This window comes from Pelophylax lessonae, assembly GCF_965119305.1.
Source record: "Pelophylax lessonae genome assembly, chromosome: 2".
Classification (NCBI taxonomy): Eukaryota; Metazoa; Chordata; class Amphibia; order Anura; family Ranidae; genus Pelophylax; species Pelophylax lessonae.
The window spans coordinates 482,069,727-482,081,727 of record NC_138769.1 but is presented as its reverse complement, the minus strand read 5'-3'; the positions used below and the strand labels follow the sequence as shown (position 1 = coordinate 482,081,727).

The 12,001-nt window shown below is 45.3% G+C and overlaps 1 protein-coding gene across 3 annotated transcripts in view; it reads left to right on the top strand.

Annotated features, from left to right (window-relative positions):
• The window catches only part of TPP2 (tripeptidyl peptidase 2), a 117,566-nt gene that overhangs the window by 69,617 nt on the left and 35,948 nt on the right, over positions 1 to 12,001 (top strand). For all 3 annotated transcript variants that reach the window (XM_082244505.1, XM_082244504.1, XM_082244506.1), the window contains exons 22-23: positions 7,966 to 8,210; positions 11,587 to 11,665. In XM_082244505.1, coding sequence (XP_082100631.1) covers positions 7,966 to 8,210; positions 11,587 to 11,665 — 324 coding nt within the window. The remainder of the gene's footprint in view (positions 1 to 7,965; positions 8,211 to 11,586; positions 11,666 to 12,001) is intronic.

Here is a 12,001-nt window from a genome sequence, read left to right as displayed (position 1 = left end):
ACATCTGAGCGTTTTGACGCTGTGAGCAAAACGCCCAACGCTCAAAAAAGTACATGAACTTCTTTTTGGGCAGATTAAAGGCGTTTTCCATTGGTCCCTATTCAATCTAAAAACGCCTGCACAAAAAACGCATGTAAAAACGCCTGAAAATCGCGGTAAAAAACGCATGAAAATGCTACGCTCAGGTGTGAATGTAGCCATAAACATAGTTTACGCACTGCTACATTTAACTTGTGCTTAATGTATCTGATTGTCTGAATGTCCTAATCCGGTATGATGCAACACAAATTTATCTATATTTCTCTTTTGTTCACTGACAGACACAGCTCCTTGTCTTCAGACCATTGGGCTTTATGCTGCTTTCTTTCCAGGAGTAGGACTAGTTGGAAACCTTTTTGGTTACGCCCCTGGGGCATTCCCAGAAGGTATACCATCACTTCCTGCTATAGTTCTCCAGTTTTTTTTTTTTCTGCCTAGTCAGGAGTAAGGACCTGGCTCTCTGCTGGGACCTGCGGTCCTGGCATTTTTTTCCTTTCTAAATGGAATTTTTTTACTTTTTCTTTACTATTTTTGTTCATGTGTGAACTACAATCAACAGCCAGACTGGGCGACGCACTGGATATTGTAGATCCTTATGGCCTTCCCAGTCTGGCCTGTATGCACGACCCAACCTATTAGCTCCGCGCTAGGTTGGCCGCGTCATAGCCGGACTGAACGAGGGCTGGCTGGCGAGTAGAACACCTCGCGAGGTCGCATAGCACTGGTCACGATCAGAGTCACAGCAGACCTCAGGCCGGAGTACCCCTATTCCAAGATGGCGCCGTGGACTGCTAGGAGTAGCGCCCGCCTGGTGACCATGGTATGGTGAGTAGTGTCCCTCCTCCTTTCTTACGGAATAGCTGGGGTAGTTGCGGGCCCTTAATGGGGATGGTGGGCCCCTTCTGTATCCTTCCTCCCCCCTAATGCTTCCTCCCCTTCTCCTTAGCAGGGGTTCCCCCCTGCGTAGGTGCTCTCCTCTTCCCCTGTCCCCCCGGCCCCTTTTGGGGGGCATGGGTGTATTTAGGTAGGGGGGCTTGCCTGGTGCTGGGCCGGAGAAGTAGCGTTGGGTGGCGCTGCCATCCCCCCCCTTTTAGGGGTGTCCATACCTGGGTGCTGGGGGGGTCCCCTCCCTGGGTTTGTGTTTTTCCCTGGGGACCAGGCTCCCGTGCAGCGCTGTCGTTTTGCCGTGGATTCTGTATTCCCGGCTTTGGCGGCCATGTTTGTGTAGTCCAGCGGCCATGTTTTTGGTTTCCCCATAGAGTTCAACAGCTGCCATTTTCTTGTAGTCTTATGCGGTGATGGGCTGCGGGGGCCTCTGTTAGGTCAGCGCTTCCTCTTCCTATCGCAGTGTGGCAGACTATTTGACGCTCTCCAGCTCAGATGGTGAGTCTCTGGGGGTACACCATCCTCCCTCTGCTGTATTCTGCACTGCGGGTGCTCTGATTCTTGCTTTTGTTGTTTGTTGTTGTTGTTGTCTAATTTGTGCATGGTGCAGCTCCGATTAACCCTTTGTCATGGAGCCTTTGGAGCGCATATCACCACCTGATCCACTCCTAGAAGCTGCGGGACCCTCTGGGTCTCAGTCTGCCCTGGCAGCCATGACGGCAGCCCTGTAGTCACTAGTATCCAAAGTAGATATGACCCTGCAAAGGAGGCCTAGCAAGAAGCGCCCCCCGTCTTCACCTGTATCCTCTGCTTCCTCAGATTCTTAGGTGGTTCTGGCCACTACGGACGAGAGTCAGCCCACTGGGTCTACGTCCACGCACGCTGAGTGCTCAAATAGTGAGCATGAGTCCTCTGCAGCCGCACATGAAAAAGCGCTGGTGAAGGCCCTAATTGTGTCAGTGCAGGAAACTTTAAAGTTGGAGGACTCCGCTAAGGTTGAGTCGGGGATGCCGGTGCAGTTTGGCAAATCTTCCAAGGTGACTAAGGTGTTTCCCTTTCCTGCCTATTTTGACGAGTTTGTCACTAGTCAGTGGGGTTCCTCGAAATGCATGGTTGGAATACCGAAGCGTTTCACTAGTAGATATCCCTTTTGAGGAGTCTCTTCTGAAGAAATTCACAGTCCCACCGTTGGTGGACTCTGAGGTTTCCAGGTTAAATAAGGCCACACTGTTACCGGTGGAGGAGTCCCTGTCCTTTAAGGACCCTGTGGACAAGAGAGTTGAGGCTCTGGTCCGGTACCTCTTCAACGTGGCTGGTTCAATTTTGAAACCGGTGTTTACTATCACCTTGGTATCCCTGACTTTTTCGGAATGGGCTAAGATTTTACGCCAGGATCTGGAAGGAAGTCAACACCCTCCTGAACTGGCGGATCAGCTGATCCAGGGGTTACTGTAGATTTGTGATGCATCGTTGGATGCGGCCCCCTTGGCCAGCAGGGTTTATGTGACGGCGGTGATCCTTCGCCGTAGGATATGGTTGAAGTACTGGTCAGCCAACCAGGTTTCTAAAAAGGTGCTGACTGATCTTCCTTTTGTAGGTGACTGTTTTTCCGGTGCCTCTATGGAAGAGATCATTAAGGATCTTACGGGAGGTAAGAGTACATTACTTCCACAGGTTGCTAAGGGCAAGGAACCTCATGATAGACTTTGTCCTTTCTTCTCTGCTCACAAGCGGCCCTTTCGTCAGCCTGAATCGCAGGAAAAGGGTTTGAGATCCACCCATAACTTTGCGGGAGGCTCCAAGAGACCCTGGAATAGTAAGTCAAAAGCAGGCACTTCTGGTTCCACAGACAAGCCTTCACCAGCCTGAAGGAGCGCCCTCACCCGCATCTGGGGTGGGGGGACGCCTTTGTCTTTTTCTGGATCTGTGGACCTTGCTCATTCAGGACAAATGAGTCCACGAGCTGATTCGGTTCAGTTACAAGATCGAGTTTCAGTCCTTGTTTCTGGCAAGGTTCTTTTCTTCCAACTTAAGCCTGACTCCCGAGCGGCTACAGGGCCTCTACGGAGCAGTGCAGGACCTGTTAGCACAAGGAGTTATTGTGCCGGTTCCAGAGTTGGAATGGTTTCACGGTTTTTATTCAAACCTGTTTACAGTTCCCAGGAAGGGAAGGCAAGGTTCATCCAATTTTGATATCAAGGCTCTGAACCACCTTGTGCGAGTTCAGAAATTTCAGATGGAGTCAATCCGCACGGTAGTAGCTTTCCTTCGTCAAGGAGATCTTCTGGCTTCTATCGATCTCAAGAACGCTGACCTTTTATATTCCACTATATGTCCAGCTTCAGCGTTTTCTTAGTTTTGCCATGGGCGAGGAGCACTATCAATTCGTGGCTTTACCTTTTGGTCTCACCTCAGCTCCTCGGGTGTTCACAAAGGTTTTGGCCCCAGTTCTGGCCTTGTTTTGGCAGAAAGGGATGGCGGTACTGGGTTACCTGGACGATCTGCTTCTGCGTGCAGTCTTCCTCGGCTCTAGAAGCCGACTTGGACATTACTGTGTGAATGCTATAGGAGTTCGGGTAGACACTGAATTTTTGGAACTTGACACTGACTCTGTTCACCAAGCTGGACTCAGCGTCAGCCCAGGTGTTTCTTCCTCAGACTAAACTTCTGAAGCTACAGAATGCGGTTCGACTCCTGTTGTCCATCTATCGGTTATCACTCAGGACTTGCATGCAAGTGCTGAGTCTGATGGTTTCCACCTTCAAGGCGGTTCAGTTTGCGCAGTTCCACACCAGTCCTCTACCAAGAGAGATTCGGACCAAATGGAACAAGGATCCGCTGTCATTGGACAATCTGATCCTGTTGAGTCGGGTTCAAGAGAGTCTCTCCTATGGTGGCTCCACTCCCCGGCCCTGCGTCTGGGAAAATCCTTCCATTCCCTCTATTGGACTGTAATCGCCACGGATGCCAGCCTGTCTGGATGGGGAGGAGTCTTGGGAGTGTGTTCGGCCCAAGGTGTCTGGACTCGGAAATTCGGGCGATCGGACTTTGTCTTTGTCTCAGTGGACGGATCGTCTGCAGGGACGCCTTGTGAGGACAATGCTACGGCTGTGGCATAGGTCAATCATCAAGGGGGCACAAAGAGTGCCCTGGCGGCCGGGGAAGTGGCTGGTATCTTGAGGTGGGCAGAACGATATGTTCCGGCCCTCTTTGCTGTGCAAATTCCGGGGGAAGAGAATTTGCAAGCGGACTATCTCAGTTGGCAGACGCTGGATCCTGGAGAATGTTCTCTTCACCCGGAGGTATTTCATCAACTGTGAAAGTAGGGGAAAAAGAGATTGGACTTTATAGGCACCAATATAAAATAGTATATTCTTTATTAGAAAATTTACAAAAAACACATACATAATAAACCACAAAAAAAGGGGACATATAAAAAGAGCAACATGTCATATACGTCGATAATTACAGTATGGCGGCAGAGCTTACAAAAAGTAGTGCAAATCACATAGCCTTATCAGATATTGGTTATTATACAGTGTTCACAAGCGATACAAAGATGACCTGTGTTCATGAGGCGGCCCTGGAGATGGGATAGCCGTCTCCAAAGGGTCGTCTGTATATAGTAGACGCAGATGTTAGGTTGAATCCCAGCTGCTCTACATGTTTCGCTTAACCTATTAAGCTTCTTCTGGAGCATATGGTAAAGACAAACATCTGAGAAAGATATTACAGGTGAGAGAACTTTATGATGAATCAGGCCATAAAGGCTAGAAAAAGTAATAACGAGGGGGATCGGTGCGCTGTAGTTGGAGCAAGGAGCCAAGTAGAAACGTCCAAACTATCATAGGATATAGAGCTTGGAATAGCCTAAATATAAAGCAAGGTATTGGCTTATTACTATGGAGGGTATGGTCCCATAAAGAGATAATGTGTGGCGACCGAGTGGGGTGAAAAGCCCCGGCCCACAGACCCAAATCACGGACCAGTGAGGTAAAAAGCTCACATGCCTATAGACCAATAGTATGTTAAGGCTGTGGATCCTGACACTACAGCGACCGTGTGTACACCCCCCCGGATGGGGATACCGCCTTGGCGGTATCCCCATCTGGGGGGGTGTACACACGGTCGCTGTAGTGTCAGGATCCACAGCCTTAACATACTATTGGTCTATAGGCATGTGAGCTTTTTACCTCACTGGTCCGTGATTTGGGTCTGTGGGCCGGGGCTTTTCTCCCCACTCGGTCGCCACACATTATCTCTTTATGGGACCATACCCTCCATAGTAATAAGCCAATACCTTGCTTTATATTTATGCTATTCCAAGCTCTATATCCTATGATAGTTTGGACGTTTCTACTTGGCTCCTTGCTCCAACTACAGCGCACCGATCCCCCTCGTTATTACTTTTTCTAGCCTTTATGGCCTGATTCATCATAAAGTTCTCTCACCTGTAATATCTTTCTCAGATGTTTGTCTTTACCATATGCTCCAGAAGAAGCTTAATAGGTTAAGCGAAACATGTAGAGCAGCTGGGATTCAACCTAACATCTGCGTCTACTATATACAGACGACCCTTTGGAGACGGCTATCCCATCTCCAGGGCCGCCTCATGAACACAGGTCATCTTTGTATCGCTTGTGAACACTGTATAATAACCAATATCTGATAAGGCTATGTGATTTGCACTACTTTTTGTAGGCTCTGCCGCCATACTGTAATTATCGACGTATATGACATGTTGCTCTTTTTATATGTCCCCTTTTTTTGTGGTTTATTATGTATGTGTTTTTTGTAAATTTTCTAATAAAGAATATACTATTTTATATTGGTGCCTATAAAGTCCAATCTCTTTTTCCCCTACTTTCAATTTTGTTAATTAGGATGTGGCACTTTTTAGCTACTTTCTCTTTGGTGCGCCTAGACATCCTGCGACCTAGGAGCGCACATATCTAATTATTCCGATTTCATCAACTGTGTCTTCGGTGGGGGACCCCCGATGTGGACCTGCTGGCCTCCCGTCTCAACAGAAAGGTGCAGAGATTCAGGTCGTCTCGGGATCCTCTGGCCGACGCCGCAGATGCCCTGGTGGATCCTTGAGGTCAGTATCGTCTGATTTACACCTTTCCTCCAATACGACTTCTGTCGAGACTGCTATGCAGAATTGCAGTAGAAGGGTTTCCAGTCATTCTGGTGGCACCAAACTGGCCTCGCCGGTCTTGGTACGCAGGTCTGGTAAGGCTGGTAGCAGACGTCCCTTGGAAACTTCCTCTCAGGGGAAGATCTTCTGTCTCAGGGACCAATCTTCCATCCTGCTTTAGGGTCTCTGTCTTTAACGGCCTGGCTATTGAAACCCAGGTGCTGAAGGACAGAGGGCTGTCGAAGTCGGTGATTCCTACATTGTTTAAAAGCTAGAAAATCTACTTCCAGGATAGTTTATCATAGAGTTTGGAAGGCGTACATTACTTGGTGTGAGTCTCGGGGGGGATTCCTCCCCGCTCCTTTTCTATGTCTCGCCTGTTGGAGTTTCTACAATTAGGTGTAGATCAACGTTTGGCTCTGGGCACCATCAAGGGCCAGATTTCCACCCTGCCTGAATTTTTCCAAAGTCCTTTGGCGTCTAAGTCTTTGGTTCACACTTTTGTGCTGGGAGTTCGCATCTGGCTCCTCCGGTGTGATCCCTGCTACCTCCGTGAGATCTCAATTTGGTACTGTCGGTGCTTCAAAAACCTCCTTTTGAAAATATTCGAAGACTTCCTCTGCTCACTCTGTGGCAGAAGGTGACTTTCTTCGTAGCTATTACTAACGCTGCATTGTCCTGTCGGTCGCCTAACCTGGTGATTCATAGGGACAAAGTGGTATTGCGACCCTGTCAGGCTTTCCTTCCTAAGGTTGTCTCGGAGTTTCATTTGAATGAGGATCTTGTGTTGCCGTCCCTATGTCCTAAGCCGAAACATCCTAAAGAGATTGCCTGACATTCCTTGGATGTGGTAAGGGCTATTCGGGTGTACCTGGCGGTGACTGAACCAGTTTGAAAATTCTTTGTTCTTACAGATGGACCTCGTAAGGGACAGGCCGCGTCTTCTGCGATCATTTCCAAGTGGATCAAGGCAGATGGTGGTGCAGGCCTATTCCATTAAGGGTCGAGCTCCTCCTTTCCCTGGTAAAGCGCATTCTACGAGGGCGCCTTGTGCCTCCTGGGCCTTCCGTCAGTGGTTCAGGTGTACAAGGTGGCACATGGTCATCTGTACACACAGTCACAAAGTTTTATAAGGTGGATGTACTTGCATCTTTGGATGCGGCGTTCGGCCGCAAAGTTTTGCAGGCTTCTGCTTCTTGAAGGTGTAATTTTTTTCTGGTGGTGAGCTCCTGTTAAGCTCCGGTTTTATACCTGGTTGGCTATGTTTAGCCTTGTTGGGAATTCTGCATTTTGCTTTGTTTTTTCCCCACCCTTCATATTGACACTGCTTTGGGACATCCTAATGGTCTGAAGACATGGAGCTGTGTCCATCAGTGAAAGAAAGGGAGAACTGGATTTTTGTCTTACCATAAAATCCTTTTACTCTAAGGTTCACTGACTGACACAGCACCCCCCCCCCCCCCTTGTTGGGTTGTGTTATGTGTTCTTCTGACACTGATTGTTACAAACTGGAGTCCTATAGCAGGAAGTGATGGTATACCCTCTGGGACTGCCCCAGGGGCGTAACCAAAAAGGTTTCCGCCTAGTCCTACTCCTAAAGAGAGAGCAGCATGAAGCCCAGTGGTCTAAAGACATGGAGCGGTGTCCATCAGTGAACCTCAGAGAAAAGGATTTTACGGTAAGAGACAAAAATCCTTTTTTTTTTTTTTTTTTTCATTATAAAAAAATGCTTCTACAATTTATTGTGTTTATAATCCTACGGTAGCTGGAAATACCGTACGTATGAGTTGAAGATTGTGGTAGGGCTAACATTGGACTAGGAAATAAAGCAGTAATGGGGTATCTACAGAGCGATGTCCTATTACAAGATGTTTGATCTTCTGTATGGTCTTTCATTTCAGTATTCTGTGAAACTTGAAAAAGGAGATTATACAATCCGAATGCAGATCCGCCATGAGCAGATGTCTGAATTGGAGCGATTGAAAGACCTTCCCTTTGTGGTTTCTCATAGAATGTCAAACACTTTGAGTTTGGATGTTTTTGAAAGTCACAGTTTGGCCCTTTTGGGAAAGAAAAAGGTCAATACAATAACTTTGCCACCAAAACACAGCCAGCCTTTCTTTGTTACAATGTTGCCTGATGATAAGTAAGTAGTCATTGAGCAAACCATGCATTTTTATAACAAAAAATTTTGTTTTTACTTTCACCCATTGTGGGTCACAGCTTAATAATCATCAACTTAGGGTTATACTGCCACCTACAGCACATAGAAAACTAAAGTCCTGCTGCCTTAAAGCTATAACATTTTGCACCTCACACCTGCTTAATTTCGCTTAGTGCAACTATCAGACTGAATGTTTCTTTCCCATCTGCTATATTTTTTTGTTTGGTTTTGGAAGTTTTTTTTCCTACTATCAACTGCTAATGGAAATCATTTATGGTGTTTTAGAGATTTGGGGGAACCCTCCTATTCTAATCATACATTACGTGACACAGGCTGGATATTCATTGACCCTGGGTTATAGGTTTGTACCTTCTAGTGATTGGACTCTGGCAAAGATTTGCTTCACATATTCCCTGGGCATACCTCCTATAACCCTACCCCACTCCTTGAGACCGTTTTTTGATAATGTCCTTTGGTGATGGACCTATTCTCCCTTTCGGAGAAATCCTTTGCTCCTAAACTAATTTAGTATTTTGAATAAATGGAAATATTCAACAGTACTAGCCCCAAAGGTTATATGACTTAAAATAGAAGACATTCTGGATTTTAAGTGGAGTTCCAGTCATTTTTTGTTTTTTAAAAGTTCGCACTGAACTGAAGTAAGAGCAGGTACCTGTCAAAATCACAATAGATGATAGAAAAGAGATCAAATGTTTAAACTGAGAAAATGTACCATTTTAAGAAAATGTACCGTTTTAAGAAAAATGTAAAAACTTGGAACAGGGCAGCAATAAACTGGCAAAGCAGCATTAACAAGAGCTGGAAGAAAATTTTGCAGTTAGGTTAATTGGCAACAGGGCAGTAACATAATTGAACATCTTAGGAGTCAGTTATCTCAGTAGTAAAGTCGGGAATAGGTTCTAGCTGCATCTAAAAAATTGTAGAACAATTTCAGAATAATGTTTCTCAATGGAAAAATGCAAGGACTTTAACCATTTCCCGTCCGCCATATAGCAAAATGACAGCCGGGAAGTGGTTGCTCTATCCTGACTGGCCATCATATGACGTCCAGCAGGATAGAGGGGGCACGCAGAGCGGCGATCGGTGGTGTGGTGTGTCACTCTGACTCACTGCATCTCCGATCCCAGTAAAGAGCCTAATGACGTAGGCTCTTTACCATGTGACCAGCTGTGTCCAATCACAGCTGGTCACATAGTAAATAGGAAGTGCCGTTGATCGGCTTTCCTCAGTTCGTGCCTGACAGGCACGAGTAGAGGAGAGCCGATCGGCAGCTTTCCTGATGGGGGGGGGGGGGGGGTCTGTGCTGGTAATCGGAGCATTGATTACCAGTGCAGACCCTTGGGGGGATGCCACCAGGGATTGCCTACGCATGGCCACCAGGGATGCCAATCAGGGCTCAGGGACCCTTTCAGTGCCCTCCTCATCAGAGCTGCCCATGATTGCCATCTATCAGTGCCGCCCACCAGTGCTGCATATCAGCGCCAATCAGTGCTGCATATTAGTGCCATCCCATTAGTGCCTCCTCATCCAGTGCCTATCGGTGCAGGAAAAAAAACGTATCATTTACAAACTTTTATAACATAAACAACTTTTTTATTTTTTTTTTAACTTTTCGTTTTTTTTTTTTTGTTTTTTTACTTGTGTATGAAAAAGAAAAAACCTTGCGGTGATCAAATTCTACCAAAAGAAAGCTCTATTTGTGGGAAAAAATGGCATAAATTTGATTTAGGTACAGTGTTGCATGACTGCGCAATTGTCATTCAAAATGCAACAGCGCTAAGCGCTAAAAGCTGAAAACTGGCCTGGGCAGGAAGGGGGTGAAACAGGCCTGTATTGAAGTGGTTAAATATATCATCCTCTACAGTACCTAATATGAATCTCCCTAAACTCCAACCTCAGTTCCCACTCCTCAGTTCCCAGGCTTGCTACACCATGGAAAACATGGCCCTTTCCTAACGTTTCTGAGATGTGTTGCTGCCATCAATTTCAAAATTACCTTTTTTTATTTTTTTAAATGGTACACTTTCTTGATTTAAACATTTTGATATGTTTTCTATTGTAAATAAAACAGGAGTGTGAGACTCGAAAATCATTGCATTCTGTTTTTATGTAGATTTTGCACATCTCAACTTTTTTGGAATTGGGTTTGTAGTTTTGCCTCCATCCTTCACCTGGATTTTTCACTTTGGGTCTTACCGCATCTCCGCTATTTCGAGTGGACCTTCTGTCAGTCATTCAGGGATTTTTAAACCAGGTGGTTCACATCCCCATTCTTCCTTTTATGAATTTTAAGGTTTTATTCCAACCTTTTTTTTTTACAGTTCTGAAACCCAAAACTTTTTTTCTATCTTCTCCTCAAAATTTTCTAATGGAATCTATTGGGTCGGTTATTGCCTCCCTTATTGCGCAGACTTCTTAGCATATCTTGACATAGGGGATGAATATATATATATACATTCCAGTCTTTCCAGGTCATCTGTGATTGCTTAGCTTTGCCATGGGCAACAACCACTATCTGTTTGTGGCCCTTGCCTCGGCCAAGAGAATTCTTCCTGTAGGCTCCAGCATCAATTCTGTGTCATAAATGATGCCAAGGTATTCCTCTCCATTGGGTACCTGGACAATCTGCTGGTCCGAAGGCAGACCTTTCTGACCTTGGACTCCAATGCGTCACACCTTGAATGATTTTAGATACATCAGCAATGCAAGGAGAGTAATAACGCCAAACTTTTTTTGTTTTGGTTACTCTAAAGATTAATTTTTACGGTGTTTTGGGGATGTTTCTCCTTGCAGTTTGTTATGCAAATAGCAGTGCGAGCAGATAAGGCTGTGTGGGAATTGGATTGCAAAGGCTTAGCCACTTGGCTTTTGCATCTAGAACCAAAGTAGTTAGATGACTGATAATTGAAATAGGATACCAATATGAGAGTCGATAAGGGCATTCATTGTTAGCAGCCAAATACATTCATCAGTGTACGCAAGTCCTATGTAACATCAAACTATTCTACAGTCTGACTTAAGTGTTCATAAGGCAGATATTAAAGAGATGGTGAATAGATGTCATGGGTAGTGTATGTGGAGTTTGTGCAAAATATGAGGTTTAATGTCCCTCTTCTGGAGTGCATTTGTAACTGAAAAATTGAGGCAACATGGATTTTAAACACCTTCATAGAGGAACTGTGTTACGAATCTACAGGTATAATGGCATCTTATGAAATTAAAGTGCTTCTAAAGTACAAATTTAACTTTAAAAGCAACATTTGAGCAGCTGTGTGTAGTAACAATGCAGATGTATCTGTATATTTATATTTCATATTTTTTTTCTTCCGTTGAACAGAATACCTAAAGGTGCTGGGCCAGGCTGCTACCTCAGTGGCACTCTGACGCTGTCCAAGACAGAACTTGGCAAAAAAGCGGTGAGTATCGTTTTTCATTTTCTTTTTTTCTTATTTGATCACAGATTTTATCACCAATACCACACTATAGCTAACTGCTATTCATTTTTTACAAATATATAAATTATTTTACAAATTGTAAAATGTAGGTCTCCCTTTTTTTTTCCCATCATCGATTTTGTTAAAGTGATATTAACCAAAATGATATTAAAGTTCTTAAAGGATCTATGTCCACAGGCTTGTAGATGGGCAAATGCTTTAGAATGCATTCTGCTTTTACTTGAGATACGGTCCAATATAATTTAGAGTTCGACCGGTGCATTTAATCCGTTGTCAACCTCCTTGTAAGCAGCATTA